Source organism: Tinamus guttatus, unplaced genomic scaffold (genome assembly GCF_059628265.1).
Source record: "Tinamus guttatus ecotype Peru unplaced genomic scaffold, ASM5962826v1 Tinamus_guttatus_pri_ptg000212l, whole genome shotgun sequence".
In the NCBI taxonomy this organism is placed as follows: Eukaryota; Metazoa; Chordata; class Aves; order Tinamiformes; family Tinamidae; genus Tinamus; species Tinamus guttatus.
In genome coordinates, this window is record NW_028288746.1 from 802,520 (window position 1) to 825,860 (window position 23,341).

General features: G+C 41.6%; 1 protein-coding gene across 1 annotated transcript; it reads right to left on the minus strand.

Moving 5' to 3' along the window:
* Positions 1-202: 202 nt before the first annotated feature.
* CIITA (class II major histocompatibility complex transactivator) lies at positions 203-22,752 on the minus strand. The gene is made up of 18 exons (XM_088524611.1): positions 22,391-22,752; positions 14,330-14,473; positions 13,183-13,311; positions 12,666-12,725; positions 11,594-11,683; positions 10,942-11,001; positions 10,049-10,165; positions 9,883-9,939; positions 8,298-8,363; positions 6,120-7,827; positions 5,843-6,013; positions 5,045-5,116; positions 4,276-4,356; positions 3,509-3,601; positions 2,303-2,386; positions 1,407-1,490; positions 690-773; positions 203-275 (listed from the first exon to the last, which is right to left on the minus strand). The coding sequence occupies exons 1-18, from the start codon at positions 22,689-22,691 to the stop codon at positions 203-205; spliced, it is 3,474 nt and encodes a 1,157-aa protein (XP_088380737.1). The 5' UTR covers positions 22,692-22,752.
* Positions 22,753-23,341: the final 589 nt, after the last annotated feature.

Consider the following 23,341-nt stretch of genomic DNA (forward strand, 5'->3'; position numbering starts at 1 on the left):
AAAGGAGTAAAAAAGCAAAAACAGGACTAAAGACAGCAAGATTAAGATGGATCCTGAAAAATAGAGCGCAATTTATCCTCCATCCATTTTTCCCCCCCGTCATGGATCTACAGAACTGTTAATACATCAACAGATACCATCAAAACAGATTTTAATGTCTCAGGGAGGCAGAGTTTAAATTACCTTTTTGGATCAGCTGCATCTACACACTAATTCTAGAATCCAGCTGATGAAGATGCTCAAGAACTCCATAGGGAATAGTAGGATTCCACATCCTGTAAGAGCAGATCCAAAAAGGAAAAAGATTTTAAGCTTAGCTTGTTTTATAGTTTTTTTTGTAAAAGCTGCTCAAACCTTTTGAATATAGTTCTATAAAAGGATTTAAACTATGAAATAAATTAAAACATACAGAGGGTCAGGTACACCAGGAGGGTACCCTGGGAGGAGCAACGGGGAGCTCAGTGCAAACTGCCCAGAGCTGGGTAAGCGTGTGCTTCCCTGGGGCACTGGGGTTAATGCAGCTGAGGCCAGAGATGACATTTGTGATATTTCTGTGACTACTGTTGTATTTTGGTGATTTCCTTTTTGTGCCTCTTATAAGCCTGACAGATGCAGAACACAACTGTAGAACGAATTCTAACCTAATTTACAGACCTAAGATAAAACAAGCAAAATATCAGAAGACTCACAGCAAATTCTTAATACAAGGACATTTTCGTAGGCTGTCAGTCAGATGTTGGGCTCCAACATCAGTTATTTTGTTATATTGAACACTGAGGAAAAAGCAAAACAGAAACATATTTATTATTTCAGATCACATCACCTAGCAGTACCATCAAACATTTCATTCAGTGTCAGGAATGCCGCAGAGGCTTAATTAGGGAGAGTGGAAGAAAGAAAATATAAATCAGCAGATTCTTGCTTCCAAAACCCCAAAGCTCAGCAGCTCCACAGGATCTGTAGTGAACTGCTTCTTAAACCTCTCTAACCACTGACTCTGTCTGGACTCCAGCATAAGCAGATTTTCTCTGCACATGAAGCTGGGAATGACGCAAAGCTTCCCAATACGGGGAGGCAGCAAGGAGACCAGGCTGCAGCACTCCCTGGGATCACAGCGGCCTTCTCCAAGGCTCTCCGCTGCTGTGGTCCACAAGAGCAGCACTGGCTGCAGCCAGCGCAGGGACACAAAACAGTGTTTCCAGGCAAACACACATCAGGCATCATCCCAATCTTTCCACAGCCTTTACATCCTAAACATTAGCCTCTTCTAAACCCAACATAATCACAAATTGGAACTTTTTTTCCTCAAATTCTGCCTTCTCCACTTTTCCTCAGCACAGATTTGATGTTTCAAGTGTGTAAGTAACTTTGCTCTCCTTTCTCATCTCACAAGGTTTCATACTTACTCTAACACTCTTAAGGATGCCATTGCAGGAAGAATTTTTGCAAGATTTTCTGCTCCAAAATCACAAATACTATTATTGTACAAGCTGCAAGAAATAAAACCAGTAGTCACAATTGAGTAATGGAAAATGTAAGCTAGTTATATATCAGAACATACATATTCAGTTGGTACATCTTAACTTCCAATTTATGCTTAACTATTTCGAGTTAATCTTTAAAACACACGTTTCATATTCTCTATATCAAATAAAGCAGAGAATCACTTTCCTTCTTCAGTTTATGCAGCTACAGCAAAAATATATCTAGATTTTTAATGAACAAGAACATCCTTGTCTACATTATATCAAATTAAAAACATGCAAGAAGATAAAGCACAAACACTTAGGGAAGGGCATTCAAAATAGGATTTCCATGTGAGCAAATTATTCCATAGTTGCATTCTACACTGTCTTAGATTTCTCTCTAGGACTTTAATGGAGTGGGAGTCCTGAAGGAGCAAGCACACACCACCACATGGCCCTGGGCTCAGCAAGCGGCAGATCTGCAGATCACAGCCTTGTGTAAACACTGTTCAGGGCACTATTGATCACTAGGTATTTTGAATAAAAGTCAACATAGTACTTGTAATATTCCTGAGATGTGCTTCTGTATGTCTACATGGGGTTATACATTTATCTCCTCCCTAATGACAGATGTGTGGAAATGCCCGGAGTGCAAAAAAGAAGTCGAGCACCAGGCTTCCTTAAGGGACATGCCTTGGCCCTGGACTTTGGGCAGAAATGAAGTTCAGGGCTTGCCTGTTGCAAAGTGTGTGCACCTTTACTCCACATTCAGTAATTTTTAACAGGAGCAGCTCGGTCTGTTGTACAAAACAACTGAACAGGATGCAACTACTTACCTAAGGGTCTTCAGTGAAGACAAGTGAGGAAGAGCTTTAGCTAGTTTCTCTGCACCCACATCTGTTATCTTATTCTGTGACAAGCTGTAGCAAATAAGATAGTTTTGTCAGTTGAGCACATTTATTCTATACCATTATAATGTGGGGGAAATTCATTTTAGGTGTTATTCTGAACAGCACATATGATGCTTAAGTACTGTATGCTAAAGCCATCTTGGAGCTACCATTAACTTAAGACTTTTCCCCAGTCTAGAATTCAAGAGTGGGCTGAATTTCAAGAAACTTGAAAAGAATATTATCCTCTTGCCAAATTTTGACCTTTTCTGAAAAATTTAGAGCTATAAAAATTTGTACCTGTCAGTGGAAGGATAAAAAAAAAGAGATTTCCTCTGTGTGTGTTTTTTTTTTTTTTTTTTAATAGACCCCAACATCTAAACTGGCACAAGCCTAAAGTGCTCTGTGGTTCTGTGTGCTAAGCCAGACAAAGGAGACACAAGCAGTCACATTCTGAAGTACTGACTGCACAGGACTGCAAAACTAGATGTTCATGTAGGGCAGCAAGCTGCTAGGGACAGAAGGAGGGGACAGAGGGACAACAGAAGATTATTTATTGCTGCTTAAAAGTTCTGGAAAATTCAGCTCCCTGCTGCTACTGTGCAGGGAGGTCTAGGCTGTGACTGGGGCAGGCTGGCTGTCCCTCTTCTGCTCCCTCAGCACTACTAGGAGGAGCCACCTGAGCTCTCCTGCACCCTCCATTGCTACCTCATACCCTTCCTTCCATTTTCTGCACTTTGTTCTTCCCTTTCCAAGGGTTTGCTGGCTTGGCCTGGCCCTTGACCTTTTTGCCTTCATTGCTTGAAGTTTTGAGGCAGCTCTCCCTGAAAGAGGTCCTGAAGTACTTAAAAAGAACAAAGTGTATATCAAATATTTTAAGAAACTCACACAGTCTGTTCAGGTCAAATGCAAGAAGAAGGACGAATTACTGCCCTTGAAGGGAAATGAGGAATTGCTATTACACAGTCCCTAACGCTGTAGGATTAGCCCATTTCTCTGATGAGTGTAGAGGCTGAATATGCCCATAGACTAACTAGTGTACCATGCCCATGGGTTTGTTGTGTCCCTAAATGCTAAGGCACAATTCCTTAGGCTCTAGGATTAAGCTATTTCTTTTCATAATTTTCTAAAACTGTTACCCATACAACTTACTTTAATGTTTCCAGAGATGTCAGCTTGGGAAATACTTCAGATAGACTCTTTGCTCCTTCATCTCCTATGCCATTCTCACTCAGAGCTTCAAGGCTACATGACCACAGAGAAGAAATTAGTTTCCTTTCAATATTATTTTTTGTTTCATTTACTTCAGAGACTGCTCTTTATGCCTTGAGAAGCTTCCTCCCCAAAGTGGCCTCAATCAGCAAGAAACAGGTCACAAATCTCCAGCTTCTCCAAGAACCAGCACTCTGAAATGTCAACTTTCAGCCTAGGATTTTTTTGCTAGTTGAAGGCTTGACCCATTTCCTTTGATATGCAAGGGGTAGGTAGCACTTACTGCCTCACCTCACTATACACTGACAGTTACTAAAATGATTGTAAGATATCTGTGTTTCAGCTCTACTGAAATAAGATTTCATTTGCACAGAGAAACAATGCAGGTAAAATCCAGGGCATGCTTCAAATCCCCATTTAAATTGTTCCTTCACAAAACAGTAGCAGAAGTGAAGGTTTTTTTCATTCAGGTACTCCAAGGGAGTTTTAGGCAGTCTCAATTAACTATTAACTAATTAATTAGTTAATTAGTCTCTTCTAATCTCACAGACCACCTGTTGTTCTAGTAATTAATTTTTTTTTCCAGTGTGTTCACCTAAACAAAAAATCCTGTTGCAAATGGAACATTTCTCAGGTGCATGAACTCCCCTGTCATCGAGGGCTGCTGAGGATCAACGTTAGCATGGTTGACCTTTACATCTACTCACTCTAAATGCTGCAGTGACGGAAACGCCGCTAGAATTCCCACAAGTTTTAGGACTCCCTGAAGGCCACACACCTGACCCAGCCTAGAAAAAAAGACAGGGAGACACAAAGCAGTTGTTTCCTGTTCCGAAACATCAGAAGTTACAAATGTGCTGTTCTCCTGCCCTGCAGCCCCCAGGTTACCCACCCGAGTAAACCTCCTCTCCCAGCAGAGCGGCGGCTGCCGCCTTCTGCGTTGAAGCCTCCAGGGAGGGTCCCGCGGGACTGCGGTCAGGAGGACAGAACTGTCTGCACTGAGAGGTGGTCCAGGCATTTACCACATCTTTGTTTCTTCTTGCAAGACTACTCTCCTTTGTTTTAACATCCCTGTATTTCTGTTCTTTTCATGATCTCGGGCAGATAAGTGAGGCATGGCTGGGGAAAGATTATTTCAGAAGTTGCTGGATCATGATCATAATATTTTACAACCTGAGGGACAAGATCTGCCTCTACTGATAATGAGCTAAATTTCAGTAAAATCGAACAACTCTGATAGCAACATGGCTCTGCGTATCATCATGGGAACTTGAAATGATATTTTCAAGTTCAGACCATAAATTAATAATCCAGTTCAGATTGCCAAAACACAAATAAATGGGTTTTAGTTATTGTCTCTCCTTTACCTAGACTTCAATAGACTATCTTTAAATGAGTTTAATGGTTGTAGCCAATATACTTGACTCTTATCAGTCATAAATGTAACATATATCAACAGAGAGGCATAGCACTTACGCAAATTCTAGTTTCTTGAGGTTTTTGATGGCAGGAATTTCATAGCTGTTCCAATCAGATACATCTTGCACACTAAATAAATCACAATAGAATGAAATTTTGAGAATTATTTTCAAAACCAAAACAGTACTTTATCAAACTTTCACAACAAATAAACTGCTGCTACATTAACTAGGAAATTTCTGTGAAACTAGGAAACTTCAGAACAACTTCTGCTCCAGCTTTCCTTCACTGGATTGATTATTGGTATGAATACCTGTTTGATAGGAATTTTCTGTCAATCAGGAAACTTATTTGAATCAAAATAATCTGTGTATAAATGAATGTCACCATTCCAATTTCAAGAAAATATACCATACTTTATTCATGCATGTTTTGAATTGTAATCAATCTCTTAGCTACATCATCAGCAAGAAGGAAATGTGTGGCTTGTGGACTATATAAGACAAGCCTTTACATCTGAGTCCAAGGACGGATTTGGGTCATTCATGGTTATGAAAAAACAAAGCTTGTATTTATGGCCTAGGTACCATAGAGAAAAAAAAAAGTCAGTTAGCACAAGGTATGTAACTGGAAGCAATTACAAGATAACATACCCTGAGATGAAAAAGAAACATGAGGGGAAAAAAATGACTTGTTTATTGGCAGTTTTAAGAAATATTCTGCACCCCTCCTCCCTGCCAGGATAACCACTATACCTCAGAGTAGCAGAACATGCGAGATGACACAAAAGCTTGTGGTCATTAATCACTAAATCACTCATACATCATAAGGACTTTTGATCATAAGTGAGCCTACCAACTGATGATCTTCTGCATCTCCACAAGGTCCGAAAGGTCACTGATATCATTCATCGTCTTTGCCTTAAAGGGATCAAGAATAAATTTCTCTGTTGACATTCTCAGCAGTTCATACTCTTTTGCCTGTTCTAAAGACTTCCAGAGCCTGATTGTATCTCTGAGAGAAGCCCTGCAAAGTGACAAAACATGTGAAATCAACAGATATGACTGCTGTTGCATGAAAAACATCTTCTACACACTGTGACTGATGCCACTATCTGCAAAGAAGGACCAACCTGAATGATGCCACATTCTTTAGGCCAACCAAGTCTTTTAGCCCTTGCATGTCAATTCTGCTGTTTTGCAAATCCAAGGAAAACTCTTTTCTTGACCTTTCTAAAATAGAGTACAACACATGGACATCAGGTGGTGTAAGAACAACCCCCAGAAAAGACAGCTCTGGGTTGAGTCTTAGGGCCACGTGCTGCAAGAGATAGTTGTTTTGTGTTTCATAAATACAATGGAAAAGCTCCAGTAACCTTTCTGGACAGAGGTTATTTATCTGCAGCCTTCTAACGTATTTCAGGAGTGTTTTCTGCTTTTTGGCTGGTTGTTTTACATCCTTGTTCAAAAGGGAGCAGAAGTCAGGGTCATCCTGGAGGAACAGCAATCCAGCTAGAAATCGAGGCACTAACTCTAACCAGTTATAAGGTTTTTTCTTCTTGGATGGAAAAGACAGGTACTTGATTAGGCTTTTATCCTGGACCTCTTCTGCTAACATAAGGTGAAGTGCACCCAAGAAATTCTGAACGGCAAAATCGGAGAACATGCTACCGAATTCTTCCTCTCCTGGATCTGAATGTTTGGGGAATGCAAATGGCAGGACGAATCCATACTTCAGGGCAAATTCTTTAGCTTCTTTAGAAGGAAAAAGATGGCTTTTCACGGCACTTTGGTGCTTCTCTCCAAGATACCAGGCTATACGGGCTAGCGTAGCAAGATTCTCTTGATTTTGCATGGGTGTAACATCTCTTTGCATAGGTGACAGCTTTTGCTGAACAAATTTCAGGAGGAGTGCAGTAAGAGTTGAAGGAAGGTCTTTCTCTCCCATTTCAAGTGCTGTCTCGCAGAGAAAACAAACAAACTTACACATAAGAGGGTTGTAACAATGGCTGAAAAGGTACTGACAATCTCTGATTAATTTGAGTGCCTTACCACAGTAGGGTAATCCCTCAAAATATTTGGTTATGTATAATTCTCTCTGCTGAGGGGAGAATCCTACTATTTCAACAGTCTTATCCACTTTGGACACATACTGGCTCACCTTGTCTTTGGGTCTTGCTGTAAGCAGTAAAGTACAACCATTCAGTATCTTTTTTTGGATGAGGCCTGAAAGTAGCTCCCTGATACTGTACACCTCTTTGTCAGACTTGCTGTCTGAGCCACGAGGAGAATTCTCATTACAATGCAGCCCTTCAAAGCCATCAAAAACCAGAAGGACTTTAGCAGGATTATGTAGTATATACTCAAAGATCTCATTGCCTCCTTCCTGAGGTTTTACAAAAGACTCAAGAAGCAGATCCTTCAAGCTGTATCGCTTCTCAGGCATGCTTATTTGTTTGCACTCAAAGCAAAAGACAAATTCAAACAGAGGCAGCTCTCCATTGGACCAGTCCTGGCAGATCTTCTGAATAAGGATGCTTTTTCCCATTCCTGCTTTTCCTAGCACCACAATCACTTTAGTCTCCAGTTCTTTGCTTCCTGGGACTTGAAATATTTGGCTTCTTTCAAGAGCTGCCTTTTCCTTCCCTTGCAGATTACAAGTCCCTAGCTCCTTTTCCATTAGTTTTACACTGTTTTTCCCACTCTTGGTTTCATTTTGGCCTTGAACAAGAGTCCCGTTGATGAACAGATGGTCAAGAGTTACTTCACGCTCCATGGCCACAAACTTGCACACGTCTCGGAAATAATCCATAAGAGACAGACAAAAATCTTGCACTGGCCCTAGAGAAACAAAAAGCACAACTGTAATGAAGAAAACAGTCCACTTTTCAGCATTGCTTCTGGGTGTTCATAATTGTACTACAGCCAAAATACATCACTTCCCAGTAAGCATGTAGGTCTGAATTCATCCCCTCCAGCTCAAGATGCCTAATTAATAGTGCAGGCACAACAGACACCTTTACGCACAAGACCTGAATCACTTTTAGAGGTAGCTATGTATTTGATATAAATAGTATAAATATAAATATGTATCTCATAAATACCTACCTGAGGAGCAGGTTGCACTCCTCAGGTGGGTAACAGAACAATGCCTGCAGGTGGGCAAGTTGGACACCTTAAAACCAGGAACAGTGCTCAGGGCACTTCACAAACTGCCACATTACGTTTTCTACAACAGGCAGCTTTCTGTATATAGAATAAACACAGCAAAATTATCCATAAATAGCCAAAGTTAAGAGATCTAAACTCACTTGGTCTCTTGAATGGTTCTTCAGAAGAACCTATAGGATCTTGCACGTCTTTGAAAACTTCTAAGTCTGAAGAAACACAAGAATATACTTGAGGAAGATGTCATTGACTCAGCTATCCTGATTTTAACAGTGTGTCTAATACAAATGTTCAAGTTCACTGCAATACAAATCACGTGCAGGCTACAGGAAGAAAATTTTGCCTATTTTACAAGACAGATGAAAAAAGTTCACAAATAAAAGTACGCATCAGGTGACACCAACTGCTGTCATCAGTATGGCTGATGGCTGTTCCAATGGCCGTGTGAAACAGAAAACCTATCATAAAAGAGTGACATCCACTGTGCTTTTCAAATGTCAGTCTGTTGCCTAAATTCTTGTTCACATGCCAGACCTTTTTATGTCACCAAAAGTGATGGCTTCTTTTTCTTATTCTGCACTTTGTAATGAGGTGTTAAGTCAGAGAGTCACAAATAAGTGACACCTAAACTGGTGTACTGTACTGGTAATAGAATTTGTCCATTACCCTTCATTACAAAATACTGTTATTGTCTAATTTTTTTCTTTTTGCCCCCCGCCCTTGATTTTTTTTCCCAACTATTGCAGTCCTTTACACTCAGTCGGATGAGCAAGGTCTGTCATATACAGAGAAATAAGATTTTTTCCAGGGAACATGTAGTTTCTACAAACAGATTATTACTGAGAAGGTATCAGTTTTGGTAGGAAAGGTTTTGTGTGTCCAGGACAGAATTTAAATTGATAGAGATGTTATAAACCCAACAGCACCATTAGTCTGGTGATTATCTCACTCAGCAGAGATGGGGAAAAAAATCACAGATCCATGTCCCTAGCTCTACACAATATACCATTTAAAAATATTTTTCCAAACCTAGGAGTCGTATTTGCCTATTAGTCTTCACTTTAGGAAAACGCTACTTTGGGTGGCATTAGCCACTAGAGGGCAATAATACACTTGTACTAAATGGCAAAACAGTGATAGCAACTAACCACCCACTGCGCTCAATCTGCCGGGTGTAACAGCTCTCCGGACGAAGAGGGCCCAAGGAACATGTGCCACCAGGGCTGGGATGTTACAGTCTGACCAAAACTCCGATTTCTTTATAAACTTTCTGTATACAAGGTATATATCTGTATTTTTTAAAGTTACTGTATTTTTCAAGTTACATAGGAAAGAGGTCATTTGGGGTTTGGGGCCTCTCTATGAGCTGACTGCAGTCTAGCTCCTAGCACAGACTCCTTAAGCCTCTGCACCAGCTTCTCATTCAGATGATGCTTGAACACACTGGGTTATTTTTTTGTAATTGTTTTAACCAGATAAAACTTGAGAAAATGGCTTTTAAAAGAAATGCAGTGGATTGATTGCCAGGCACCTCCTAGAACCAGCAACTCTGCAATCTCATCTGCCTCATATTTTGGACTAGCCTCAGCAGCCAGTGATCTATACAGAGAAGGAAAGGCCACTATTTTTTATTCTCCTGAAGAACGTCAACATGAGTAAAGCCTTCAAGAACCAGCAATATCCTTCTCCCACCCCAAGAATTCCATGTACAAGACATCTTACACTTACCACATAAACTGACTGGAAAACTCGAGGGGATCAATGCTTCAGTGGAAGAAGTTGACACTGGAAATGAAACAAGTAAATGACAGTTCATGGGCAGTTACTTTTTTGGCAGCACTGATTTTCCAGTACTTTCTGCCTATTTATGTAAGTAAAAGATCATGGTTCCCACCTGGATATATTATAACATTTGATGTGCCGTTTTCAATAACGAAATTAATTATCTGCTGAGCAGGAGCTGCATACTCTATATTCTCTTGGCTCCCTTTCATGCTGATGGGCAGATACTCTGGAATCAAACAGAATGGAGTGCAGAACAATTATTCACCTGTTTCTAAAACCTCCTGGCTTCTAAAAGGAGGCTACTAAGGCTCTCCTGCAGCTTCTGGGCAAATCTGGGGAGTTTGTGAACCACAATTCGTGGAGTTATGTAATAGCCACAAAAGCCATTAAAAAAACATCCTAAAAGGTTCAATGAATAAAAGTACAAATGATTATCCAGCTCTTCATGACCACTAGTTGTTGACAGATTAAATAATGTCTATCAACATGAAACAAAGGAAATGCCCAGAGCACAGATCCAGAAGATAAAAAGCGTATAAATACTGCAGTCGGAGTGAACTTTACCATTCTTTGACATCTTTCACACACAACTGCACATCACAGGGCTCATACAGCAGCTAGGAAGCACCTGCAAACAGACTCACACCAGAAAGTTTTTTGATGATGCAGTGCTTGCAACTCAATCAGCCGTAGCCCGGAATTCCTGCAGCACTGACAATTTCTTCTGCTATGTGGTCAGTTCCAACATGCAGGTACTGATAAGAGGCCAGAGATGTTGCATTATCACTTAGACTGAGGTGCATGATAGGGAGAATGTGATTCTGCAGTTATTTTTACTCTCCTCAAGCATTTATACATGAAAATTCAGCATTACACTATTTTATCAAATCAGAGAGCAAACTTTCCCTAGAAGGCAAGGCTACAATAGATAGTAGAGAAAGAGATGTTGAAACACAAGACAATCAACATTAGTGATTATTTCCTATCCATCCAATAACTCACCAATTTTCTTGTATTTGGGTTCTGAAACATCAGAGCAACTCTCTGCAGAGCCTAAGGCAGCTGATGGAAAGAAAGATGATCATAAGTGATGCAAATTGAGCCCAGTTTGGTAGATTTAACTTTCCACTGTGGAAAGTTTTCACTTTTTGAAGTAGAAGGGAGAGTTTCAAGCCAGCTATTTCAGATCTGGACAATTCATATTTATTAAAAATGAACGTGAATAGCCTCATATTATTTTACTATGACTGTGAACTTTCAGCAAGGCTGCAGATTTTTGTGACAGTAATCAAAAGCTTTTGGAGTCCCTGCTGTTAATCATCTAGCCAGCACTTGCTAAGTTAGAGATACACTGAGAACAAAGTTAACGTTGTCATAAGGATGACAAAAAAGTGAAGAAATATAATATGCTTATAGCATCATATAACACAATGACAGACTGAAAACAGTAAAGGATATGCCTGGGGAAAGTTGTAGTCCCTTCCAGCCCACAAAGGATGAGCAAAGTCACCACTGATTTAGACGTGCAGGACTCTTCTAGAGTCAGAGGGGGCACATCTGTTTATATCATGAAGAACTACATGAAAGACCTATTGGGGCTGCTTAAAAAAAAACAAAGAACTTAATGCACATTTAGAAGCCAAGCCTTACTTACTTCGTTTGTGACTTTTCTGCATCTTCACATCAGTAAATTTCTCAGTGTTTTCAACAGCCAGTTGAGGTTCATCCCAGGTAAGGTTCCCTGCTAAAAAGCATTAAATATTGCCAAATGGCAACCATTATTCACCTAGAAAAATTACAGGGAGAAGCAAAAGCAAGAGACACTTGCAGGCAGCAGTGATGAAACATACTTCAAAAGAAAGATGAAAAACAGAAAACATACTGTAAAACATATATTGAAATCTATAATTATGCATTAGGTGCAAAACTCCCGAACTCCCAATATACCCGGGAGCGCTGAAAAGCATAGAAAGGCATGTAAACTTGTAACCAGAATTAATTATCTCATTTAAGGACCGAACCTTGGTCAAGTCCAAGATACATTTTTCATGCATGAAACAGAACACAGAAACTCTGTGAATCTTTCTCTATCTAAGGATTTCACAGCAGCCACTTATTCATATGTATATATGTTGAAATAATAACACTTGCTTATGTATCAATAGAAAAAAACAATACTTTAATATAAAATCAATATATAATCATACATAGCACAAAGTATAAAGCAATTATCTCTGGGAAAGCACTGCAATGAAGAAATAATTAACTATGTGGCTATTACACCATTGCAGCATTGGTCAGGGAGTGAAATAAAGTGAAATAAAATCCGACTTGCTTCCTCAGGCAGCCCTGGGTATCCAGGATGAAATAATCCTGGATGAACTATGTCTAAAGCATGCTAAATCCTCTGGATGGGCCAGGCTTAATGGACATATGCACATCAACTGCATCACACGCTCAGAAAGTCTGACATATACTGCATATCCTGCCCTGGACAGTTGGGCTGTGCATACCTGATGGGGTGAGGTGAACAGCACCTTGGTCAGAAACACAACTACCACCTCTGAGCCAGCAAAATCCTCCAAATTTGCCTGAACCAAGCTCCCAGGTGGAAAAAGGAGCTACCAGATTTACAGAAACCTTACTAGCATTCAAATGAAGCACAGAGCAGATGTTAGCCAGATCGCTGTCAAGGACACAACTAATTTTTGCCATATAAGTCTTACCAAAAGTGTCTTCCTGCTGGTTCTCCTGATGATCTTTGAACACATATTCTATTAATCCAGCTATAAAGAATAGAAATAGGAACATATAGTAATTGCATGATAAATTGCACAGTAGAAACTATTCCAAGTTTATTCTCATTAACAGAATTCTGTAATCTCAGGGAAATTGAGGAGTTAAAGAATGCTTTTTTCTTGTAAAACCTATAATTGTTGTTCAGGAAACAAAGAACTAGAAAGGAGAAGTTGAGACAGGAAGTGTTAAGCAGAAAGTGACATTAATAGAGAGATTTTCCCCCTGACAACCACAAAACGTTGTTTACCCGTTTCCCCACAGCGAGATGCACAGGTTGGGTAGCATGGTGAGAGTTAAGACTGATGAGGGACAGGACACTTTGAGCAGACACCATCACTTTAGAGTGAAAACAGAGTTTGAAGAAGTGAGCAGAAAAGTAATGATCATGTTGAGATGCCAATACCTTAAAAAAACAAAACCCCAAAACCAAAAGAGCTTTCATACCTATTCTAGCATAAGCTTCTCTTGGGTTGGAACAGATATACAACTCATCCCCATTTTCATCATTTTCCATTGTACAAAGGAAATCCATGTTATTGAACTGATCATAGTTGCTAGTATCATTTTCAGGATCTAGAATTAAGGAGTGAAAATTGGCTCAATGAATACCATAGCTAAGGGAGAAAAAAATGGAAAAAAAGAAAGCAGGACATCCTGAAAAGGCAGAATTATCACTTCAGCATATGGCTTTTGCTCTGCATCAGACATTGGCTAGCTAGGAACTGAACTGAAGGTAAATTACAGTAATCCAGATATCCAAGTCACCTTTTGCCACGGTCTGAGGCTTTCATGACTTGCAGTAAACCAGGCAATTCCAGCGCCTGTTCCCAACTCTGATGCCTGCTGCCATGGTTTGGCCTCTCCCCAGGAAAGCAAAGCCAGGGAATGGCTCCAGCTCACTAACTCTTACCTACGACAGAGGGTCTGTTCTGCAAATTAACCCCCACGCTTTCACACAGACTCAGGAGCAGCAAGCTTAAGAGCCAGGGCCAAGCTCCTCACTCTGTTGTCAGGACTGATACGTAAAATACCACTTTTCTACCCTGCCCTTCTGCTTTCTCTTCCATCACAAAATTATGAAATTGCTGGCCCATGCCCACAAAAGCTGTAAAACAGCATCAGGTCCACTGTGCTGGAGCCTTGGGAGCTCAGAAGGAAGCAAGTGCCAGTTTGTTTGCTTACAGTTGCTTGGCTTCCTCACAAACTCCTGTTTTGCAAAACTTTTGTCTTGAAACTATGAAAGGGCTGAACGTCATGCTTGGTCAGCCTAGGATAGGAACATTTGCAAAGATGAGTTACAGGAATGACATGTGAAACAAAGACACTGCACATCACCTCACAAATTAATGGGCAATATGTACAACATGTTTCACTACACCTGCTTGGTAGAACACTGTAAATATGCACTCAGTTTTAAGTAGTTGACGTCAGCGGGAACCAAGCACTGTTTTATATCTAGATAGACGCAAACAAAGCTACTGCATCATTACTGCAAGTAACCACTGAGTCTAGGGACCACAATACATGGACACTAGATGACAACTTCACCAAGAGGAGGTAGTGACCTACAGTTTTTTAGAGTACTACTAACCTGCTGAGAAGTCACTTTCTTCATTTCCAGATGGCGTAGGCTCAAAGAGCATATACAGATGCTGTGGATCGACGTCGCTGTGCAGCAGATCAAGGTAGCCATTGTCATTCACAAACGTCGAGTCCATGATTTGTCTCTTGCTGTCTGAAATCACATCACAAAACAATGAACAGGGCAAAAGAGCAGGTTGTTTCTGAGGAATGGCAAAAATCACAAGCTTTTGTAAACCTGTATTTCCACAAGTCAGGCTTGTGTGGCTTTCTGTTGACTACAAGGCACTGAAATCCTGAGTCTATGAAAGTGGTATTGCTTAACAAGCCTTGAGTTGATTTATATTACTGAGTTACTTAAATTTATGGAGTCAGATGCAGCTTGTGATGAGACTTGTCTAAAGTGAGTGAAAACTAGATTCTTGCTTGAGTCACAAGGGAAAGGGGATACTACACTGATGACACGGGCCAAAGTATCTGGCAAACGTGGAAGAAACTGCAATTCCTGTAAACTCATCAGGTTGCAAAAAGCACAAGCACAGATGCAAAAAGACACTGGGGAATGAGAAGACTGCAGTGAAGTGGATGCAAGAAGTAGCCCACACTGTTCTGCCATGACAATTTCTTCTCTGGAGAAGCATCTTTGGGTTGGAATGGCATATCCCAAACTACTGAGTCTTGGGGAGCATTAGGAGACTTCCCCTTGGCACAAGGAAAACCGCGAAAGGTAGAACACTTATTCTAGACAGTTCTTCCCCAAAACGCCAGTCTGAACGTGTACAGAAGGGCACCGTCACCTTGGGACCTGGCTTCTGGCAGCAGGCCGCTCAGTGACAGGGCAGAAACGCGTCGCCTTTCCACGCCGCTTCCTTCCAGAGCCCCCCTCACGGCACGCGGCCCTCCCGACGCCAGGCAGGTGCCGGTGCCGGTGCCGGCCCCTCTCCCGGAGCAGGGCGGCTTCCTGCGCGCCGAGGAGCGGGCGGGCGGCTGCGGCGCTGCTTCCTCCGAAGGCTCCTCTCTTCCTCCACACCACGTCAAACCCTGCTGCCTCCTCCCAGTCATGCCAGCAAGTGCCGGAATAAGCCCTCACATCCTGCCCATTATCCCACATCAGGAATAAAACAATTACTGGCTTCTCAGCGTCCACCGACCTTCGATATGGGCATAGCACTGGGGTGCTTCACAACCATGAAAAGTTCCAGTTTGGCAAAACTATGTTTTGCCATGAAGGAAAGCTATAACTGGACTCCCAAATAACTCTGTCTGTAGTAGGATGCCACTGCTGCCCCAGGGGAGCAGTCTTCATTCCTCCTACGTATATGGGGTTTCTGCCAGCCTGGCACAGGCCCTCCCCGGCCTTCTGCAGCCAAGGACAGCAGAGCCTGGGGCAGACCTTGTGGAGCCAGTGCGCGCGGCGAAGCCGAGCGGGAACAGATAGCCCACACGCAGGTGAGTCTCCTGCTTCGTGTTGCACGGCCTCGTCACATTACAAAGATTGGAGATTATCGCCTGCTCTGCTATAAATGGAAAGCAGAAGTTGAGAGACTTTCATGAGAACCAAGAATGAGAAATATCAAGATACTGGATTAAACTTTCAATTTGCTGCAATGTTTTGGTTTGCAACTTCCTTTGCTGCATTAACATAACAATCCAGACACAGTCGGGCCTTTTAGAATTGCAGCTTTGCAGCCTTTGTCAGGAACGTGGTCGACGCGTTTCTGTGACTCGGTACCTGGCCTTGGAGGCGGGAGGTGAGTGCGCAGGAGCCCTACTGGAAACACAAGGCAGAGAAATGCACCACTCTCCTCAAGCTCAGGGGGCAATAAACTTGACGAGAGCCCAACAAGCAGACAAGTCTAATGGAAAGACTTAAGTCCTTATGGAAATACTAAGTTTTACTTAAGTCACAGTCATGAGAGCTTTTGTTATTTTAAACCTTTCTTAATAGCAGCTGGGCTTTCCTGCAGCAAATGACTGTGCCACGGGGCAAGTGCTTTGCCCAGGCTTCGGGGTACCGTGTTTTGCTGTGTTTTAACACACCATAAGGCCTGTTGCTACGAAACACATTTACAGCAGCAATTCCTTTCCCAGAAGGGTTCCCCTCTTCTTCTCCCAGCATCGTGCTGCCTGGCTCCATGGAGGGACACGCTCCGTACCACTCAGTACTCTTCCTTGTTGCCTTTTACCACATTGTTACTGAGCTTACTGTTGACAGAGCCTTATTCCCCCCATCAGAGCCCACCTGCTATGGCAAGACCTGTGCTCAGGACGCGATCTGCTCGTGGTGCTCCCAGCTTTTTAGTCAGTGCCCTTCCAGAGCTCAGCAAAACAGTACGAATGAAAACCATCAGAAACACAGTTAAAAACATACCGGACTTTGGCTTATCGAGACAGAGAATCCAGTTACAGAAACAGTAGATGTTCACATAAATCACAAACAAATTAACAGTTGGACTTTTTCTAAAGTAAGAGGGATCGTTACAGTTATCATGTCACCCCAGTAATTTGATTTAACCATATCTTATATTTTAAGAGATCAACATATCAAAGGCACTGACTAATGGAGTTTGCTACTAAACTAAAATCAAATGGCAGGTAAGATGAGGAAGGTTAATACAAACACAATAATGTAAAGTTTTCTCCAGAAATAAGGTAGATGTTTCTGTGACAACTTGTTAGGGTACTTCGCCAAGCTCTGTTGACATCTGAGCGGGCAGGTGATAAAACGGGCTCTCCCAGGAGTATGGAAGGGCAGAGAATGAACGAGCAAAGTTGTTTCAGGAACAGAGGAAAGCCCCTGCAATTTCATTCTCACATCACTTCAGGAAGCTGTGCATAATTCATAGCAACAACTAGTAGTGCCTTGCAGATGACATTTCTTAGCTGCAGAATGACATAACATTATTGCTTTGTACAGCTCCGTGTCTCCAGGCTGCAGAAGGACAAGGTGATGCGACTGCCATCAGGACAGAGGCTTAAAAAGTTGCAGACACAGAGACTGCTGAGGAAATGCCCTTCTTGAAGTACGGAGTGCAGTGGAACCGTTGGCCTAACAACCCCTTCCACAGGGGTACTTGGCACTAAGCACTTCAATGCCAACAGTTATGACTTTCTAGCTGCCTTTTTCCCCCCCACCCCAACTTTCTATTTCCCTTCTCTCTTCCGCTAATGACGAGGAAGCCCACACCATGCCATAGTTACCACCCTCTTTCTTCTCCCCAAAACACTAACACTCTTTCTGCTCCACAGGTTCCTACTAGCTTTTCATTTCTGAGAAGGCCTTCTTATTCTTAAATTCTAAATAACGGTAACCAATTTATATTTAGCTTTGAAAGCTGCAGTTTCTCTTTCAGCTCTAAAAAGGCTAGTGCATCTGAATGCCGAATTCCAGTTAAACTACTCGATTTCATTCAAGACACTTTTCCCTACAAATCTCTTGCCTGTGCAACTGTTTTCCTTGAGCTTTATAGTCTAAAAGAGAAGAAAAGATGTAGCAAAAGAGCTGTCACATTCCCATTTAGCTGTGCTTAAACAAATTAGAGAAGCGACATGTAAATATCAGCCAGAAAGATCTTCCTTCTGCTTTTCAGTGAAAAGGATAAGCATACAACTGATTAAAGAAGTGTAGCTGCACTCACTGCAGAGTTGAGCTCTGGCCGGTTCGTGTTATCCTGTAGATGTCAGGGTTGTAAAAGCCCTGAGAGTAGAACCCACCTTCTCATAGGCAGCATCACCTCTCACGGCACATCCGAGAAGCACGACTAAACACCGCGGCACCTGCCTATGAGCTGTTTAGCAGAAAACTACCTCTGCATTCAGAGACTGAGACAGAACAACAGCCCTTCTGAAAGAGAAAATAAAATTTGAGTATTTCCTGTCAGAGCTAAGAAAAAAAAACTGGAAATTGGCCAGTTTCTTCCACTGCTCCTCAGTTTCGCTTTCAATCAACACGTGCAAAATAAGTTATATTCCTCCTAAAACCCAAAATGAATGACTGCAAACTTTCTACCAAGGAACACAGCGACCTACAAAACAAACGCTACGAATCATCCCAAACTTTACCACCTTAAGTGCAGCCTTCGTCTTAATACAGAGTCAAGCAACACTGGCACGGATACTGACACACCATGCTTCGTAACATCCAGAAAAGGCATAACGGGATGAATTTATCATGACAAAAACAGTATGTTGAAAGGTAAGGAAGAACAGACCTGGAGAAACTGGACAGTTCCTGCTCTTTCCCTCTGGATTCTGCAGGAGGAGGTCAGCAGAGCTGTGACCATTGCTCAGTGGTTACGGAAACTGAAAACAGAAAGAAGGAAACAATCCTGGGCAGTTGCAGCAGCAGCAAAGCTACTGGTTCAGGGGAATTCCAGGGAGGAAAATCAAGAGGAAGCTCCCTTGCAGCTGCCCTTACAGAAGCATTCTTACCTTGAGCCATTGCCACCACTAGGAAGAGCCTGCAACTTCTCACCGGCTTACAGTGGTCTTCACTTATTCTGTTCAGGGTAGATCCAATCAGTTTGCCTAGTTGGAAACTGAAATTGGATGGGAGAACTGTCCTCGGTACACCCCCAAATTCCTCCTCTCCCTTAAAAAACTCCTGTGAATTTCTGTTCAAATATGTCCCAAATTCAACTGTTTAGGCGGTGCATCAGAACAAGCAAAGCAAGCAGCACGCAGCCGCTCTTACCTTGCAGCTCTGCTTGCTCTAACAGAAGTGAAAGTATTTTTTTCACATGTTCAGGAACCTTACCAATCCAAAATTAGTTCGGTAACTATGCAAGTATATTTGTCATTGCCCCTAGACGACAGGCACAGGGTTTGATAAAACAGAAAGCTTGTAAAGCTTGTCTGGCTTACACCTGGTAGGTAGGGTTTGCATGTACCAAAAACCTAACGTCTTGTATTTGCTCATTTAATGAGTTTCAAACTGAATGGCAGCGTTTCCTTTGTCATGCCAGTGCCTATCTGGTGTACAACAGAGATCTCTTTCTGTATCAGTTATATTACTGAGTGTTCCTAGACGCTGCCTAACTGCTTCAGTGGCTTTGCAATTTCATCCTCTTATTTTTTTCCCATTTGGTGACATGGGATAGACCTACACAAATTAGAAACTAATTATAGAGGAGAAAGTATAGTCAAATGAGCAATATGTGGTATTATTCTATTGTCTTGTACCCTGTACTACAGCTTATAGCAAGAGTTCCACCCCTACCCAGAGGGGCAAGAAGGGAAGCAGGATATGCCCAACTTAGTGACACCCAGCACCTGCTGCTTCAGAAGGCAAGTTTTAGATGAGCTTGTTGGCTATAACCAGCTTCTGCACAAGGCTCCCACTAAGACCCTCTAAGCAAAGCAATGCTATTTGCTTCCTGGGAGCTGATCCCAGTATTTAGAGAGACAGAGGGTCTAGCCTGGGGGTAGAGCACGAGCCATCTCTTGGGGCTCCCCAGCCAGGCAGGCAGTCGTGTGCTTGGGATCCTTCCTCCTGGGTGACCATCATGAGGCACTTGATACAGCAGGAACTTTTGGCTGCTTCTAGTTTCAGGGTGCTTCCCATCAGCTCCAACTCTGACCCATGCTGAGTTTTTCCCTTTTGAGGCGTCACATGAGCTGCAGAGACCCTGCAGTAAGTCAGGACCTCTGCTTGGTATCTAGAGGAATGGCCTCTCTTAGCGAGGCCTAATTCTTCCAGGGTCTCACAGCACTGCTATTTTACACGTCTCCTCTACGCACATTACAAGCAAAGCAACATCTCTGCATAACTGCAGTCAGCACAAGAACTACTGAAAGACTTCCAGGCACAAATAGAAATTCTGTAGGCTAGTGCTCTACCCATTGGGACAAGAAACAGTAATAAAATCATTGTAAGCAAAAGTCTTACAAAAGTTAAGGGGGTTGTTGTTAGCCCCCTTCCAATGGCGAGCACAAGCCCACTAGTTTACCAGCTTAGCAGCCTGACTTTTATTAGCTTCTGAACCTATAATCCCATGAGATGATCTCCACATTTCAAGAATGAAAGTCTAGGAAGAAATGGGTTCAGCTGCTTACTGCAGAACAAAACAAGGGTAGAGAAGGCCTGCCCGCTTTCGGGACAACACTCATGGCTATTCAGAGACAGCAGAAAGGAAGAGACAGTCATTAGAGATGCTCTTAGAGACAGTGAAAAACAGCCTGGCAAGCAGGAGGCCGGGAGACAGCGGAGAACTCGGCTCCTCAGCTGACCATCAACTTCTGCGCTTCTGTTGCCGCTACTTCAAAACAAAGATATGCTACCCTCCTGCAGAGAAAGGAAAGAATTCTCCATCACTCTGGAAGCACCGTGAAACTGATGCCAGGAGTGCATCCTGCACAAGGCACCTGCCAAGCAGGGAAAGCTAGAGCATCTTTATCCAGGGATCTGCATTGGGACAAAAAATAGCAGCAAAACTGTTAAGTAGGTAGGGTGAAACCTGCTGATATCAACCTGTAACTCTCCCAAATTCTCTCTGTAAGGCTTCCTCGGATCATAGCAACCATGAGATGCAGGGCTGAAATTAACTGAATTTCAAAATGTAGTTACAAAATAACTTGCTTCAAAAGAAGTTGAAGTCTAATATGGATTTTAGTCATTTCCTGATGAACTAACACCTCCCAAACCATTTTTAAGCACATGTCGTTACTATAAAACCAAGAGATTAGCAAAATAGTTGAATGTGTGATGGATGAAAACTAACAGTTCCTTGGATGTGCTTCTGTTATATCTCAAATAGACGAACACTCTGTGGCAGACGTGGCATGGCAGGACCAAGAACTTTGAACGGAGATTTTAGGTGCTACCACTACAAAAATGATAAGGAGGGAAAATATTTTAAAGCACTTATTGTGCTTTATTGTACACTTATTGTACAAATTAAATTTATTTTAAATTAAAAGAATTCATATTTTGAATATAGAATAATGTAGCAGATATTCTGGTGTTATTTATGCTGGGGACATATATACTTTGGTTTCTATTTTTATTTAAATCCCTAAACTTGTACAATAACAACATTAAAACCTTTCAGTTGAGCATTTCCTTTTTTTTTTTTTTTTTAAAAAAAAAAATCTATCTTTGGGATTTTTTCTCAACATTTTCTCTTGTACTTCCAGCCATGCCTTGTGATGCTGAACATATAAATACATATGTGTGTATATGTATATATGTGTATGTATACAACCATATAAATATATAAAAATATATATTTTAAACAAGAAATAAACAAGAAAGTATATCCCCCATACATAGTGGCCCAAGATCTTTCCATATATTTTACAAGACTAATACAATATTCTCTTAAGTATTCTTTTGTTCTTGTTTTACAGTTTCTTACATAAACTTTGCAGAAATCGTTCTGAATGCTATAATTTAAGATGGGATTCTGTAGCTTTCCATGGGAGGGACAGGGTCAGGAGGTCCCAGAGCTATCCTGCTGTCAGTCATGTAAAACACCAGTTCTTTGGTGGGTCAAGTGGTGACAACACCTCAGATCATCAGGTATTTGCATTTTCTCCTGTGCTGCCCACTAAGAATCTCACAAGGGCCTTGTAAGCCATTAAATACTTTACATCCTTAAATCTGCAACAGTTTCCCATAAATCCTGCAGGATTTGCTCTTACAGATACTTGGAACTTACAGAGGATAACGTTCCTCCAATCTATGCTTCAAAAGACAGATTTCCTGGCATGAGTTACCAGGATGTAGCAGGAATAAGCGCTGCTCAGACCATCAATGATTGGTCTGTCAGTGAACAACAACTCACTGTATCATGGTCTCCTTAATCTACTTTGCATCTCTGGTTCTTCAGAAGGTTCAAACAATACATTTTATTGTGGCTTGGCTATGAAAATGCCTATCTGGTAGCTATTCTGCACAGGTGGGTCTGGTTTTACTTGCTGTGGCACTACATTCTGCTCTTGTCTCTTCCTCACTTTTCCCACTGATCCACTTTACACTAAGCTTTGATAGCATCTCAGAATGACATGAATAAAAGTAAATGATTAACAAATTAAAAAAAAAAAAAAGAGAGAGAGAGAGAAAAAGATTTACCAGGAATGTACTTGCTTCTTGATGGCTCAATATCTGTGATGTTTTGAGGCTTATTGCCACACAGTTTTAAATAACAGAGGGGAATCAAAGTGTTCATATACAGGCCCCATTTTTCCACAAATGTCAGAGATATCTTCCTGGCCAGGTCCTCTCTGTCTTTCTCAAGGAGCAAGGCTTGATGATACTCCTTGGATATCACATCTTCTTTCAGCATGAGGTTAAGGAACGCATGATCATCAGAAGCTGCAGAACTTGAGAGAATATTCCTTACTCTAGGCAGGATCTCCTTGAAAAGATTCATACCTGAAGTTGAAGATGTTTGCAGGAGGTCTGAGCAAAATCCGAACTGCTTCAATAAATAAAAAAAATCCACTCAGTCAGCATCAAAAAGATGAAGTGAAAAAAAAGAGTTAAGAGACTTTGTCTTGCAATAGCAGAGGTGTTTCCTCATTTAAGACTTCAATGTTTCCAACAACAAACAACTTCTTCATGAAACGGCACAACAGAACAACCCTTCCTACCATTCGTAAAAGACAATCAGCAGCAGTCACCTTAAAAAAACAATTTCAAATATATTTGTCCCATTTAGAAGAGTGCCACAGCTAGATTTTGATCTCCCAGAAGTGGAGACCCATGAGTGGGCCCAACCAGAACCATACCAAAATCTTCAGCACAAAACAGTATTGTCCATCTTCTCTGAGAGGGACATGTTTAAAACTTGTGGACTCCTGCACAGGGTTAGGAATTAGACTGTGAGCAAATTCTGCTTTCAGTAATTCAAATGGATTAGATAAGGATGAAAAATCTGGGGTGAAACTTGATCCCCAATCTGGCTAGACCTTCTGCCATATCTGAAGTTACTAAGAAGAAAAGTCGTGTGTGACTTGTGGCTACTCTTATTCAAAGTCAATATACTTAAAATATCTGTCCCTTGGAATATAAGTTAAATTA

Bases quoted from the DNA above. Each gene is read 5' to 3' on its own strand.
- CIITA (XM_088524611.1), bottom strand. From the start codon at position 22,691: ATGAATCTTTTCAAGGAGATCCTGCCTAGAGTAAGGAATATTCTCTCA. The intron at 10,166-10,941 runs GTGAGTTATTGG...GTTTGATTCCAG, and splicing joins ACCCAAATACAAGAAAATTG to AGTATCTGCCCATCAGCATG. The intron at 6,014-6,119 runs GTTGGTCCTTCT...GTCACTTTGCAG, and splicing joins AAGAATGTGGCATCATTCAG to GGCTTCTCTCAGAGATACAA.